Genomic DNA, 16,933 nt, shown 5'->3' on the forward strand with positions numbered 1-16,933 from the left:
GATGATCTTTGCACTTTGAACATGCAAGTAGCACCTTGTAGCAAAGCACAACACACAAAGCATTTTTTTATTGTGCAAGTTACGTCTAGAGTGACTTTATAATTAAATGCAGCATGTGGTCTGCAGAACTAGATAGCTCTGAAAATATACGGAGAATGAAAGATAGAGGCTTTCCTCCTTGGACTCAGCTAAGATTTTATTTTTATTTCCCCCAACATGTGAAATAATCTTCACATCAGAAAAGGAGCTACTCCTGCCCAGCATATTAATAGCATTTGCAGCAAATGCTCCAGGGACTGAAAAAGTTGTGAAAACCCTTTTCAATGCTGTCTATATAGAGTTTAGTTTAATTTACAATTTAAAAATTCTTAGTAATGAATCCTATTTCTTAACAATTCATTGGACATTAAGCTTAAACTATTTTTGTTTGACAGTTTGAAGAAGAACTGATTTTAAAAAAAATATTTTTTTCAGTGATACATTCCCAAAGGTTCATAACGCATGTCCTTTAAATTCATCAGCACTGAGATCAAGTTGTAGATTGTAATATACCCTCTGAAGGGAGCAGAGATCAATCATTCTCCAAGAAGCCTTATAATTAAAAAACCCCACAACTGTTACATGAAGAGCAGGACAATGAGATGGCAGATCATTTGTACCAAGGAGAAAAAGGGAGTTGGGACAACTCATCCAAAACAAATCTTGACAAAGATTCTGAAGAATTTATAATTGTGAAGACACGTTTTCAGTTTTTTTGTGGTGTGTATTTACTTGACAGGAATACTGATAAATTGTATTCTTGGGAAGCATAGTCTTTTAGTGGCTGTCGGTTTACAAACCAGATTAAGAGATTCCTGCATAGGTCACAGAGAAGGTTAGATCATTGTCCCAGCAAAACCTGGTGAACACACAAGATTATACAAGATTATTTATGTTTTTTTCTTACAGAAGAACTTCCATGCAATACAATATAGGATATGGAGGTTCTCGAAGAATGGTTGATAAGCCACTGGCCTTCCTAGGTGGAATAATGGGTATCAGACCACCATTACAAAGAGACAGCATTGTGTACAATAGTGTTTCAAGGAGCATTTCATTAAGCTCTATCAAGATCACACTGAGATCTTTAAATACAGAAGGCTTCCAGAATGGAGCAAAACCCCACAAAACAGAAAGAAATTTTGATAATGTAAAAGGAGAAAATAGAGAATAATTTGAAGATATGGCCATTGACTATACTGTGAATTTGCTAAAAGAAGAAAGGTAGCTTAAAGGAAAAGAAGTATATATTTAGAAAAGCAGTAATGGCAGAACCTGCTGTTGGATCATGAGATATATATATCTCATATATAATACAGAATAATGTAATTATAATACATGTTAATAAAATATATTAATTATTCATTGCCACCTAGCTGAACAGAATACATGCTACTGTGATTTGTATCTCATAGCTCAGCAGAAATCCCACCTGAGCAGCCTCCCCATGAGGTAAAACAAGGCATTCCTTACTTGCAGCAACTAGTTGAAGGACAAGCGGATGGGAAACTCTGAAGTATTTAAAATTAAATATTTTAGGCAAAATAAGTCAGTATTTTCCAATATTTTATTAGAAAATTCCTCACAACCTCTATCCTGAAGTTCATGCTTAAAAATCTTTTTTTCCTGTTGAGATGGTTTTTACACACTAAAAGATGCAGTCCAATCTTGAACTCAGCCTGTTTCAGCCTCAGTGTTACTTTTTAAATAGCTAACAATAATCATATGATGGGATTTCATTTTTCTCATAGCCCATTTCCTCCCCAGTCTCCCCCCTCCAATCAACATGCATTTTAATATTGTTTCTCTTGGCAAGCTATTATTGATGAAGGGCCAAAAGCTTGGTATTGTCACAGCTGCTTCTATACTAGTGCCACCAGTTATCATAAACTATTGTGTGACTACAGTGGCAACAACTCCTTCTCGAATACATATACCTCATACAGTCAGCGCAGACAAATATAGTCCACCCACAAGAGAACCACACGGAAGTCTCCAGACTGTGACGATCACAATAAGTAAGAAATACTTAAGTACACAATTGTTCTTAAATAATCATTTTGTAGCTGGCATATCTAACTTAGCGCTCTCTCACATACTTCTCATTCCTTGTAAACAAGTGATACATACTTGGAGAAACACTGTTGTTTGTAAGTCTCAAATATTTCTTCTGGAGTAAATTATTTTTTATGTGGGGAAGAGACCTTATTGTGCAGTCAGTTCTTACGGCTTTTAATGAATACTTTTTGTGATCTTGCCGGATTTCTGCATTTAATTACGTGGTCTAATCTATTTCCCATGACAGCATCCATTTACACAAATCATTATTCTTCTTTTTGATTATGTAATGTGCTACATGCTACGATTGTAATTAATACATTTGGAGAATTCAATCTCTGTCATGTGAACATGCATAATAATGAAGAGGCCCAAGAGGTAGATATTTTCAAAGAATTTAGATTTTATTGCTTATGACTGTGCTTACTACAGCTGCACAGCAAAACTGGAAATACAATATCTAACATTTCTGATTCATCATGCAGTGAACCTTGCCATCCCCAAAAGAAACAATATATGTTATCTGTGATTGCATATGTCTTCTATAATGCAAAATTACCTTTATGGTAATGGTCAAATAAATCAATTATTTATTTGAATATAACTGGAAAGTTCTTATAATATTAAAATGCACATTAGAAAAGCCTAATTTTCCTTTAACTTATATAAGATGGGAATATATATTGTTCCAATAAGGCTGGAAAAAATCATACAAAATCTATTCAGGATAAAACTTATTTGCTGTCTTATTCTATTGGAGGTGGGGGGTGGGGGTGGGGGTGAATATATAGACAGATATTCTTAAAACACTTTGTGGAGATTCCTTCCCTAGCATGCTCCTTTTGGAGACTATTTGTCAGGCTCAGCAGAAGCAGATTTATTACAGAAGCCCAGTAAAACATACACCACAAAACCCCACACACATACACAAACCTCACAGTTTACATGTTCAATTAATTCATCCACAATGACTTTTTTAAATTATCAAGGTAATGCTATCAAGAGATAATCCCAAAGACAAGTTCATGCATTAAAGAACACTATGAAAGTTCCTGGATATTCCAGCTAAAGTTAGTCTGGCCCATAAAGCTAATGTATTTAATTGTACCTCATTCATTTTCACACATTATTACACCTTAAAGTATTCCAAGCTTACTTGAACAATCCACTATCCATAAAAGTCTGTGACTACTAGTCTACAATAATCAACCTCACTGTCAGAAGGATACCAGTGGAGCACTTGTCACAATGAGATTCTAACTGATTAGTTCTACCTGTTACAGTAAGAATATTTAATGGGTACTGATAAATTTGGTACACTGAAGAACACAGAAGAGATCTGATCACTGTCTAAAAAGTACAATCTAAGAGAAAAACAGGTTACAACTAAAGCATTATGACATGACTACAGGTGTTCATAAAACAATGAATGAAACAGACAATGTCCTTTTTGTCTTACATTTCACCCTGTGCATACATGAAATTTTACTTTTTTTGGCTATATTAATTCTGTACATGTTCTTTTTTAAAGAACTGAATGCAGAGGCTTAGTAAAAGTAAGCTGTTGAAAATAACAGGTAGAAGATCCTGAATGTTTACTAAGAGGGGAATACACAGCTACCAGAGAAGAAGTTCTGAGCTAAAATGAAGTATTAGCCATGTAGTATCACGCCGTGTCTGATGAAGGAGAAAGAAGATAAGAATGCTTCCTGAATTTTGAGGGTTTAGAAAATGGAATGTCAACCCACTATACATTTATTAAATGTACTAATCTACGTAGTATAAAACAGTAGAGGCTTTACAAGATTATTCCCTAAAATTTTGTGGTAAGGCGAGATGTCAATATTACCGATATTATCTAGTGACTAAGATCAGACATTAGTTGGGAATGAGTGAAAGGACAGGTCTGGCAGTGCATCCCACCACAACAGAGTGATCACACTCTGCTGCAGACACAGTCTAAGCATCAGTAACTTGCCCCAGCTAGAGACCAGTTCTATGACTGGCCATTTTGCCTAGACCAGGACAGAAATAAGCCTTCTGCTAGCAAACATTTCACTATACTTCTGTATAAATTAGAAGCCTGCCAGTACTCTGCTCTTTGACAGAGTAAAACTTGCTGGTTCCAGTCAACAGTTGCTCCTTGTGGGACTGGTAGCTTGACAGATAGAGATGCTGAGAGCCCTCTCCCACTCTTCTTTCTCACTTAAATGTTATCTATTGCTAGAATGAACTCCTGCAAGTTTTAAGCTTGGTGTTCTCCTGGACCACCAGTGGAAAAATCATGCTTGGTACTACTTGAAACAGAAGTATAAAACCCCCAAAATTTCATGAGATACAGAAGACACATAACAAGATTAAAAAAAAAGAGTAATACCTACAAATCCCAAAGCAGATGAAGTTGCTCAAGAATGTATGAAAGGAAAAGCCAGCTAGTTGCTAGACTGTGCTAATGAAATTGTAAGAATATTTACTACCATAAGAAATATAGCTATTAAGAGATACAAATTACTATGAGAAATCAAAAAGGAAAAGAAACTTATGAAGCTTTTATAACACATTTGAAACTTTGAGATTATGTATATGGCAATATACAATATCTAAGAAATCCTTAATTTAAGGCCAAGGTGCAGTGGAGTCTTGAGATTCAAAATGGAGGAAAAGGCTACCATGAGAGATCAATTTCAGCTTGCATAAAACATTGAAAATGTGTCAAACTGCAGAAGAAACAGACAGGATTGCACAGGCTGGGGCAAGAACAAATAACCTGTTTTAGCAAACCACAAATAAAATAGTAATATACACATGCAAAATGAAAGTAAAGATAGCAAGTTTGCAAAATGCAATCAGAGTGATCCAACAAGAACCAACGTGGAAGACTGCTTGAGTCTAGCAGGCCTCCCAAGTTATTACACAGTTAGCTAATAAAAACATTCTACAAAAACTACTGGAATTTTTTGCAAACTCTTTAAAAGAAACTTAAGGAAATCAGAGAATTTATCATTCTGGAAGGGTACAATAGTTAAAACCTTTGCAGTCACACATGATAACTTGCAATAAGTTGCAAGTTATAGCAAGATATAATAAATTATAGTAAGATATAATAAAAATTTGTGGATGCAAAAGCACTCTTGCAAAGCAGTTTTTGCTTTTGAGGTAACTACTACTTTTGAGGTAAACAAAAGTCTAAGTATAGGAACTCAGTTCCACTTCTGCTAAATTATTTAGAATTTCTCCTAAATTCTGTCTGAGACAGAACACGTCATTAAAGACAATAGATCAGACAATAGTGCAGGCAAAGCACTTCAGCTATTAAAACTTAGGAAGTATCAGATCTACAAGGCAAAGACATCATCCACAAGAGAGAAAGGTTCAATGAAAATGGTTGAGATACATTTTCTTTTAGAAGAAAATGAGAGATGCAACAGGTACTGCTATAAAAGACTGCTCTTGTACTAGCAAATCTAGCCAGCCAAATGTATTGGTTTTGCATTGTTCTTCTTTACTCAGTTATTTGTTCTTCTTTACTCAGTACAGTAAAGACTTTGAAGTTAGTCTTTGATTGTTCATTGAACTTTCTGAAGTTGTTTTGGGGTTCCTTTCTGATACCAGCAGCTCCGCTCTAACATAACTCTTACCTGGGAAAATGCATCTTTGCCTCTTACTTCTTTGTGGGGAGATAAATTTTCTCCTCATCTGTCTCCCCTCCAATCTGAGCTGTGGAGAAACAGTATTATTTCTCTCTGGCAAATTAACTTGTCAGTAGCTAACACCATTGTGCAGCATCCTCAGCTTATTGCAAGCCACTCTGTAGACACTAGACAGCATCAAGTTCCCCTAGCTCATTCTTTGCCTTTGCACCACTAACCCATGCATATGTGTGCACAGATCCCATCAAACACACACACTGTCTTTGCAAACCTGTTGCCTATTTTTACACAAGCATCTACACAAGCATACTCCTCTTAACATTTCCAGAAAAGAGTGGATATGTGGATTGAGTTATCTTACACATTTGTAGTATGTCACTATGACAATATTGTGAATTAAATTATTTCCTGGGAATGACTCATACATCTATGATGATATCTTTACATTATATGTGGAGAGGAACACGTACTATTCTAGAAAAGGAGTAAGGTAACCCATTCTAAAAAGTCTGAAAACCAATGGAAGACAATTCTCTGTAATATGCCAGTTGTTACCTTGACTAAAACCTTAAGTAATATGTGGTCAGCTGATTTAGAAAGTGTGAATAAAACTCACATGAGAAAAAACAAAGCACTAGTAGAAGAAACTCAGATTATTTTCTTAATTGAACAGAAACAAATAAGGTCACATATGCAAATGTGCACCTTATCTTCATCTTACTCAAATAATCTTGCCTTAAACTTTACATTTTACTTCAATAGTTCCAAAAGGATGTTATTGTTAATTAAATTTTATTGCATCTGTAACCTGATTAAATACTGCCTTTAATCTCATGAGTACATCCATCTAATTAAATTGGGAAATTATGTAATGATCTGGCTTCTGTTTGAAATATTCTTCCATAACACTCAGGGTTTTTTCCACAGAAGTTTTAAATACTCTGCACAACTCTTTAGAATATTTCAGCTGTTAGTATAGAGAATATGTACATAGAGTACAGAGCCTACGATTCCTATCCTTCCCTACTGTTCTTAGCATAGTTATGATCCTACTCTGCTTTGATGGATCTTCCTCTTGAAATGCTTTTCATACATCAAATTATAATTACTTCAGTTCCCTGAAAAGCACTGAGTAGTGAAGGAGAGGAAAGCATAGACAGGCACCAAAAATCTTTGAAGAAAATATATCCTTAAAATTGGAAAAAAAATTTATTGAGAAGAAGTCTATAGTTTCAGTTTGGTATAGCGTCACTATAGTTTAGTAGCTTCAGCATAAATACACTGAACCAGGCAGTGCAGAGCCACATCAAGTTAAATATGTTGCTCTTCTGCAATCTACCTATAACTAACACTTGAAGTTTTGTTGTTTTTTGCAATTAGGGCTAAGAGTGCATGAAAAGATATTGTGCAATAAAAATAAAGACCTGAGTTTATCCGTACCCTTATGTCAGTTACATTCCTGAAACTGAAAATGGCACGCCTTACCCATATCTATCTAAACTATTTCTAAGGCATCTATCGTTTTCATATCTCAATGCCAAAGTCAATGTAAAACTATTTACTATGGGTGGGGACAAAGGTTGGCTGATTTCAGAAAGTACTCTATATAACTGAGCACATACTTGTATTCTTACAGCCAGTAATCATATTAAATGGTTAGGTTTGGGGGTGCCTGTTTTAAAAAAAAAAAAAAAATCTAAAGAGCAAAACCATAAACCCCTGAACATCAGAAAGTACTAAATGAACCTGAGAAGAGCTGGAGAAGGGACAGATATCAAAGGGGAACACTGACCATGGACCCATGAATAACAAACCCACTTTACTAGAAGGAAAAAATGCCATATATCACTACTTGTTGTATCTGAAAACACACAAACAAATCACAAAGGCAGCAAATATTCTGTCCAAAGTTATATACAACAGAGAAAAAATGAGTGTTTGAACATTTTGTGTTCACTAAGAAGTATTAAGGCAGCAAATAAAGGCTGAAAAAAATCTAGCACAAGCCATGACTTCATCCTTCCAATGAAATAGATACAATTTAGATGCTATGCTGCGCTGACCTTACTATCCTGCTCCAAATATTTATGCTTCTTGCTTCTCCTCCCTTTCCTACAGAAAGGAATTTTTCATGGAAAATAAAGGAAAGCTGACTTCCCACATGAGTTGACTAAAGCTGTATGATTTAAAGTATCTAAACATCCTTCCACAGACCTTTGGACATGTCTCACACACACTGGCTGCTCACACAGCTGGAGAACCGACAGTCTCCTTTCCTGTAACTGAAGGCCCTCTCTGCTCACAAATCCCAGCACGTATGATCCCACCCTAATGATCTCTCCTGCCAAACTGCACTGGGGTAATAGGCAGCTTAGAAAAGGCATACGAAGAGCCAACCAAGACAATCCAGAAACTGAGTTTGTCAAGCACATACCAGAGGACTTAAAGGGTCTTGTCTGTGTCCAGCTGTAATACGTGCTGCCGCGTCACTACATTGACCAGATCTTAAAGCATTATGATTACTTTAACAGTAATGCAATATAATGCAGATTTCTGAGGAACTTGAATTAGTTTTGGCTAGAGTACATTTGAATTCCTGACCACAAAACTTTCAAACACTTGTTTCTCATCAGTTGCTATGGTTGTTTCCTATAGACTGCAGACTGACACTGTCTATAGACTGAGTGATACAGGCTAAAAGTTCAAGGTTACTTAACTAGTTTTAATTTCACAGTTATAGGCATGACTAGCTGCAACACTCTCTGAAGCTGTAAGTTATTCAGAAATTTCTCCAACAAAAGTGAAGACCCCATGCATCTCTACCACTTAAACCCCTCTATTTCAACTGACTCTAAATGCTGTATTTTTTCCACTCTAAAATCCTAAAATTAGTAGTTTTTATTTCAAGTGTTACAAAAAATTCAGAGTTACACCTAGGGAAGGAAGAAGAAGAAAAGAAAGGAGAGAAGGACTCATAAAATGTCTGAGGTTAATGGCTAGTGATGAACTCTGAGTTAAAATAAATACTAGAAAATTTTCCATTACACTCTTGTAAGCAAAATCAAGTTATATAACCACATTTCTGAACATACTGCGTGGAAACCTGCTATTAAAAACAAATTAGAAAAATAACCTATTAACTTGTGCCTTCCTGAACACAACTGATACAGAGAGAACAGATTGAAATGAATGGTTCCATCAGTTTCTTAAGCACTCCCTAGTAAATGGCCTAGTTGGTGTACTATTTTCATGACAATTTTTATACAAGATGTGGTTTTCAGAAGACGCAGTGGTCCAACTTTCCTGAAAGAAGAGCCATAGAGCTTTTTAAAGAGGTCTTAAAGGCTTACATACTACATCAACTCTTTTAATCACAAGTAGTTACATGCCTTTTTCATAATATAACACTGCCCCACTGTGTTAGTGGACATCTGTGTGAATATTGCATCCTATGATTGTATACCTCATCACATAACAAAAAAAATGAAGGCATTTTGACAGTTCACAACCAGGCCATTTATGCAGTCCTTACAAGACTGAATATTCCTGCCATATGAAGAAAAATGATAACTCAATTATTCATGTGAAAGGATAATAGTCACATGATAAATAAAATGAATCTTGGTGTCAACAGTTCTACATCCCAGGCCATTACAGGGGGAGAGCTATGGGCTTTATGAAAGACAGGCTGTATGCCAGGTGACCACCAAAGCCACTCTGTTACTCCCCACCTCAGCTGGACAGATGAGAGAAAATATAACAGAAGGCTCATGGGTCAAGATAAGGACAGGGAGAGATCACTCGCCAATTACCATTGCTTTGGGTTTGTGTGGTGGGGTTTTTGGGAGCAGAGAAGGGGCTGCAGGGGTTGCTCTTGTGAGAAGCTGCTAGAAGCTTCCCTGGCTCCAAGTCAGACCTGCTTCTGGCCAAGCCCGAGCCCATCAGTGACAGTGGTAGCACCTGTGGGAGAACATATCTAAGAAGGGGAACCTGCAGTGAGTAGTGGGATTGGAATGTGAGAGGAACACTACTGTGGATACCGAGGTCAGTGCAGAAGGAGGGGGAGGAGAAGCGGGGAAGGAGGAGATGCCCCTGCAGCCTGTGGTGAGACAGCAGGCTGTCCCCCCCCAGCCCATGGAGGGGAGCGGAGGCCCCCGAAGATGGCCGTAACTCCATGGGAAAGCCCGCGCTGGAGCAGTCTGTGCCTGAAGGACTGCAGCCTGCAGAAAGGACCCATGCTGGAGCAGTTCGTGAAGAACTGCAGCCTGTGGGAAGGACCCATGCTGGAGAAGTTCGTGAAGGCCTGTCTCCTGTGGAGGGACCCCACACTGGAGCAGGGGAGGAGTGTGGAGTCCTCCCCCTGAGGAGGAAGGAGCGGAAGAGACAACGTGTGATGAACTGACCCCAACCTCCATTCCCCGTCCCCCTGTGCTGCTGGGGGGAGGAGGTAGAGAATTCAGGAGTAAAAATGAGCCAGGAAGGAGGGAGGGGTGGGGGGGAAGGTGTTTTTACTTCTTAGTATCCTTGTTTTGATTTGATTTGATTTCTAGTAAATTAATTTTATTTTGTTTTTTCCCCGAGTTGAGTCTGCCTTTGGCCTGTGACCATAATTGGTGAGTGATCCCTCCCAGTCCTCGTCTCAACCCATGAGCTTTTCTTTATATTTTCTCCTCATGTCACCAGGGCCAGGGCGGAGGAGTGAGTGAGCAAATTCATGGTGCTTTGCTACTGTCTGGGCTTAAACCATGACAACCATCATGGGCAAAAGAGACTCGACTTGGGGAAATTAGTTTAATTTATTACCAATCATATCAGAGTAGGGTAATGAGAAATAAAAACCAAATCTTAGAACACCTTCTCTCCACCCCTCCCTCCTTCCCAGGCTCAACTCTACTCCCAATTTTCACTACCTCCTCCCCACCAGCAGTGCAGGGGGACAGGGAATGGGGGTTGTGGTCAGTTCATCACACGTTGTCTCTGCCGCTCCTTCCTCCTCAGGGGGAGGACTCCTCACTCATCCCCTACTCCAGCGTGGGGTCCCTCCCATGGGAGACAGTCCTCCACGAACTTCTCCAAAGTGAGTCCTTCCCACAGGCTACAGTTCTTCACGAACTGCTCCAGCGTGGGTCCTTTCCATAGGCTGCAGTCCTTCAGGCACAGACTGCTCCAGCGTGGGTCCCCCACGGGGTCACAAGTGCTGCCAGGAGCCTGCTCCAGCACAGGCTTCCCATGGTGTCACAGCCTCCTTCGGGCATCCACTTGCTCTGTTGTGGGGTCCTCCACAGGCTGCAGGTGGATATCAGCTCCACCGTGGACCTCCGTGGGCTGCAGGGGGACAGCCTGCCTCACCATGGTCTTCACCACGGGCTGCAGGGGAATCTCTGCTCCGGCACCTGGAGCACCTCCTCCCCCTCCTTCTTCACCAACCTCAGTTTCTGCAGGGTTGTTTCTCTCACATATTCTCACTCCTCTCTCCAGCTGCAATTTCCATTGTGCAGCAACCTTTCTCCCTTCTCAAATATGTTATCACAGAGGTGCTATCACTGTTGCTGATTGTCTTGGCCTTGGCCAGCAGCAGGTCCATCTTGGAGCCACCTGGCATTGGCTCTATTGGACACAGGGGAAGCTTCTAGCAGCTTCTCACACAACCTATCCCTGTAGTCACCCCCCAGCTACCAAATCCTTTCCACTCAAACCCAATACAACCACATTGCCAGGACAATTACTCTATCTGTCACCCTCTTCTTGACTGTATCTCAACGCCATTTCAGAGCCTGGAAATCAGGGAGTTAGGTACAGTCTGAATGAGTTGTCCCGTTGTACTGAATCCATGGTTGCTGTATTTGGCACCACAGAAATATGTGTAGTGTTATACATTTAGTACTTATGCTACCTGTATACATAAACTTCTAATTATAAGAAAAACATAAGAAAATAGCAAATTTATAAAACTGGTGGTATTTTACAAAGTCAGAATGGCTTTCCAACTTATTGGTGGCTTGAATAAGATCATGGTATTAAAAATTTTAATGCCTGTGTAAATGATGGACTAAACAAGAAAGATGTATACAAGAATTCAGTGACTATTCTTAAAGTACAAAACACATTAAATCAGAAATAAAAGAAAATTAGAGCACTTATAGAGAAGGTCATAACTATGGTGGAACAAACTATACGCACTAAAACCAGAATGGATCCTCCATAGTATAATATTCTGGAGTAAGCTTACAACTACTCCATTTTCAAAGGCACTTTTTTTCCTATGAGCTGCCTAAAATGGATTATATAGGTATGGAATTAAAAGCACTATACTGCATATGTAGCCAAAGCATCCAGAAACCACTTGTCTATCACACAGCATTTCCGTTTTCTAAATAGATAACCAAGTGAAGACTTATCAGTAACTACGGACTTGATGGGATTTGGCAACTAATAAATTTTGTAAGCACACAGTAGCGTTTCTCCTTCCCTTCATAAGCCTGTAACTCTGATCACATATATTAGTGCTTAAGATGAGTGTTTTTTCTCCATCTCCACTTCTGAAATACTATTTTTCTTTGCAGGTTCTCAGGTAATCTATTGTAACTCTCTGCTTGACTCTCTACTTCTCTACTCGCTGGAAAAAATGTGCTGCTAAGACGAGCCAGTCTTAAAAATCATTTAGAAATAACTATGAATTGTTTAACAACAGTATTTTGCAGGCCTAGTATTTCACATATTTGGGAAAAACCCAAACATTTCCAACATTCCACATCATGCTGAAAAAGGCACTCTACCCAAACTTAAAACTTTCTGAAGCTCTGAAGCTCTTCTGAAGGAAGTATATTTAAACAAAATTCCACTATTTAAGACTATGCCAGCCTTTGCCCTTTCACATTGCCCAAACCTGTTTGTTCACTTCATATCTGTCCCTTTTAATACCCTTCCTTTCTCTGTCATCTTAAACTCTCTACAATAACACATACATAATCACACATGATAATTTTCTTCTGCAAACTTTCACAAATTCTTATTTATTTTCATCTTACAATGTAAAACAGCTCTGCCTGAATTATTTTTTTATCCTGCATGTTCTTATGTATGACTGTTTTATAAATTATTTAATGCAGACCAGCAGTTAGAGATCCTTAATGTTGTTGGGATTTATGCATAACTGTTAAAGGGACATGAAATATCCATCGTTTTCTCTGTAATTTATGCAATTTTTGACCAGGTACTGTGGTTTCAAAACAAATATTCTTCAGGTATAAAGGCACAGTTGTTTTTCCTCATCCTTTTCAAGGGTAAAAACATTATTTTATCAAGGCAGTATTTTAGCTACATGAATACATACATAAAGATTTAGGGAAACTTGTATACAATGTGCAATGCACATACCAGTCACATAGCTATGGTGTAAACCTAATTTCAGACAAATGAAGATAAACTTGAATAGCATATTCATTTGCTGCTCAGAATGCATGACTAAATTTGTTTGCATATATTTCATTGCCTTCCTTTCTTCATATTACATTTTTATTTGAAAAATAATGGGGGGAAAAAAATCTCACAAGAAAGAACACATCAAGATCTCAGGACCATCAAGGCAAACAGGAGTGTATTATTGAGTTACAATAATCTCGTATGTAACATTTTAAAAAAAAAGAATAAATTAAGTAATTAAATTATGCTGCTGTTTTACAGAAGATGGATGCAACAAAATGAATGTCTTTTATAGATTTCATCACAAACACATGTCTAAGAAATGATCAAGTTACCAAAAAAGTAGTCCTAGTGAGTCATTTAACAAGGGGTTCCCTTGCCATCTTTCCTCTGTTTATTTTAGCAACTGCTTTAATAAAACTCACTGTTTCATATACAATATCTATTCCCACCACTCTCCTCTATCATGTCCTTCTTAATTTGAGCACTGTTAAAAGATAAACAAACTTATGCTATCCTGCTTAGGGGCAGGGGGGTGTCATAAATTACCAATAAATAAATAAACTAATAAACATAATATTTAAAATATACATTAAAGAAAAAAATTGCCTACTCACTCTGACCTGAATGGCACAGAATGAGATAAGTACTTTTCCTTCCTAAGACTCCAGTTTGTATTTCTGGGGGAGGAGAAGAAATGAATTATTACCTAAGAAATCAGAGGAAATAAAGTAGCTTTTGTGCAAGCAAATATATGTTTTCTTGCTTTATATAAATTACTATTTTAAACTTCAGGTCTGAAATTAACTTAAGTCACAAATTAGAACTGTCTCTTTCAACCAGAGGGTTTCATGCAGGGATCAAACCAAAAAACATTAGCACTGACATCGAGGAGATAAATGCTCTATGAAAAGAACTTAACCTGACATTTCATGACAACCTGCTCAGCGCTTACCAGGTATGTGCCACAGTGAAACGCCGCTGTTTTGGTATGTTGCTATTTAAAAGCATCCTGCGCAAAAGCCTTGGAGAGTTTCGAGGAGAAATAACTGGAGACAGCCGGGGAGAAGCAGATGAAGATTTCCTAGATGTCCTGGACTTTTCATGTTGCAACAGGTTTTCCCTCAGGGTCTTCACAAGATCTTCATTTAACCACGGATTTTGACAATGTGTATTATCCACTTCAGGAACAGCCAAAGTGTCTGGACTTGTCTGCTGAGCCATGTTTCCCAAGTAAGTTTGTTATTAAGGTCTAATAAAATCAAATATTGGCTTAACTGCTTAAAATACTTCCTTTCTAAATCAGTTCCCAAGAACTGTGCAGAGCTCCAACTCCAGTTCAGTCTATTCTGTTTTCAACATGGTGTCGCCTGCCCTCAGCGTCTGTCTATAGATAATGATCTACAAAGAAAAAAGCAAGCTAACTCCTCCACAGAAACCTATTAAACATTACCACTCCTCTCACAGCCCTGCTGCCAAAGATCATTTATTAGCTATCATAGCAAGTAAGCACGGGAGGAAGAAACTCCTTCAGCACAGCCTTTGTCGGAGCTGTAAAGCTGCCTGTTAAACTATCGGAACTAATGTGCTGCAGCTGCTCGAGTGACTTCTGGTTATGTACATAAAAAGTGCTGGAGGAGGGCTTAAATATCAGATGTGTGCTCATTTTGTTTGGTTATTCTTTCTGTTTGCTTATTCCTGAACCTTCAAGGAGGCTGGAGGGAACAGGGATTGCTGAAAAAACTCTTCTGTTTTTTCCAGGATGTACAGTATTTATCTGTGCAGTCCCCATTTACAAATCAAGATTACAAACTTTTGCCTCTTAAGCTAATAGCAAATTCTAGAATTAAATAATGTAAAAGAGTTTACGTTCTGCCTTCTCCCTCTCCCCACCCCAAGTCAGTGTACCACAACCAGTTTTCAAGTGCATTTAGGAAAGGCTAATGCTTGCTACCTTAGGTTTTCCAGAAAAACAAAACAAACATTTAAGATCTGCACACAAACTGAAATCAGACTCTGACAGCTACTAGTATCTGTTTAACGAGATGTTCTTAATTCAGCATGTCATCATATCATGACCACTACTTGAACTAAGGAAGTGCCTTTTTTCTATTCACAGCTGGTGGGGAAATAAACTATCAAAAAATATTAAAAGAGAACTTCTGAAAGGCAGTTCTCTTCTGCCAAAAAGGCAGAAGTACTTGCAGTTATTTGGTCAATCATACTGCTATTAAATTTCATTTTTAGAGTATCTTTTTTCATTGCATTATGCAACAAGATATCGGTGCAGTTTTCTGATCCAACAAAACCTTTGTCAATCAATCCTGAGATTTTTTTTTCATTTTTAATTAAAATAACTCACTTTATTCCAAAAGACAAATTTTTTATAAACATGTTCAATTTTGTTCATAACTCACTGATAGTGGACAAAGAGCTGTAATAACTGGTAGTAGGCTAATATTTGCTTAAGCTTTGTACATTCATTTTTACAGCAACAACAGTAACAATCTTTTCAGTTACAACCATACTTCCTGTTCATCCTACAGGAACAAACTATCACCATTTTGTGAGAGATTTCTTGTTAATGTCAGAACATTGGTTACATACAATTTTCATTGGTACAATATATTTTTCCTCTTTTACTTTGTCTTACAATCCAGCTTTCCTTTATGAATAAGAATTTCCTTCTGAAGCACACAGAGTGTCCAGGCTTTCAATGGAGTGAAGTGTGTTTGACCACAACTACATGACCAGGTGTGAAAGGCAAATACTGTTTTCTGTCTCATGGCAAATTCAGAAATCCTGCAAAAGCAGCCTTCTGTCACAATGGAGAGGAATCACCTTTGTACTTAGCACCGAAGCCACAAGTCCTGATGAGGATTATAAAGAGAACATCATGATGCTGAGAGAAGTAGAGCAGAACAGCAACTGAAAGGTCAGCTTATGTTAAGAATGACATTGCTATCAGGTGTCAGCCCCATTATGTAGACAAGTTTAACTGTACTGCGTCATATGTGAAATTTGATAACAATGTATTTACAAATTTAACTCAATACTGAACAGCACCATGGGATGCAGGAATCACTGTCCATTATGTTTTTGTGTATTTTTCTAAAACTTTATAGAAGATTTAATCACTATGTAAAAACTAACACTGACCAAATATAGAATAAAGCCAAGGTATTATTAAAACTACAAAACTAAAATTTTAAACTATGTTTTATTAGTTTCCAGTTCACTGGAAATGAAGGGCTAATCCCCAGAGAGAAAAAGAATTGGATTAAATCATAACTAACACAATAACTGCTTCCACTCTTTTACAATTGGAAGAGTAGTACAGACAGCACTGGTCCTTAACCAGCAGAAAAAATAAAAGCATACTATATGAAAATGTTTATTTTATATCTATGAAGAACAAACATATCACCTTTCTCTTAATCTATTATTCTTTCTTATTTATTAAAAAATACTAGCAAGTCCATATGAGTCCAATCATTTTTTTCAAACAACACACTGTATAATGAGAGCTATTTTCTGTTATGCTACGAAATACTGCCATCTGACGTCTATTCCAAAGCATGGTCTTCAGATAGCTGCAGTAGCTTTATAAAACTAGACAAACGGACCCGTTGGAGATCAATGAATCAGTGACGTCAATAAGACCATTAACATTTATTACAGCAGGCCTGGGATCATGCTTTAAGTTGCACTATGTTACAAAGATAATTATAGAAGAGGAAAGTCTTAGTCCACAGAACAGCAGT

At 37.7% G+C, this 16,933-nt stretch overlaps 1 protein-coding gene across 3 annotated transcripts in view; it reads right to left on the bottom strand.

The window, feature by feature from the left end:
- The window catches only part of PDE4D (phosphodiesterase 4D), a 369,603-nt gene extending 354,874 nt beyond the window's left edge, over positions 1-14,729 (bottom strand). For 2 of the 3 annotated variants that reach the window (XM_075021240.1, XM_075021239.1), the window contains exon 1: positions 14,125-14,729. In XM_075021240.1, coding sequence (XP_074877341.1) covers positions 14,125-14,393 — 269 coding nt within the window. In that variant the 5' untranslated portion in view covers positions 14,394-14,729. The remainder of the gene's footprint in view (positions 1-14,124) is intronic. The other variant, XM_075021234.1, reaches the window with a different exon arrangement.
- Between the last annotated feature and the right edge of the window lie 2,204 nt (positions 14,730-16,933).

This window comes from Buteo buteo, chromosome Z, assembly GCF_964188355.1.
Source record: "Buteo buteo chromosome Z, bButBut1.hap1.1, whole genome shotgun sequence".
NCBI classification, from domain to species: domain Eukaryota; kingdom Metazoa; phylum Chordata; class Aves; order Accipitriformes; family Accipitridae; genus Buteo; species Buteo buteo.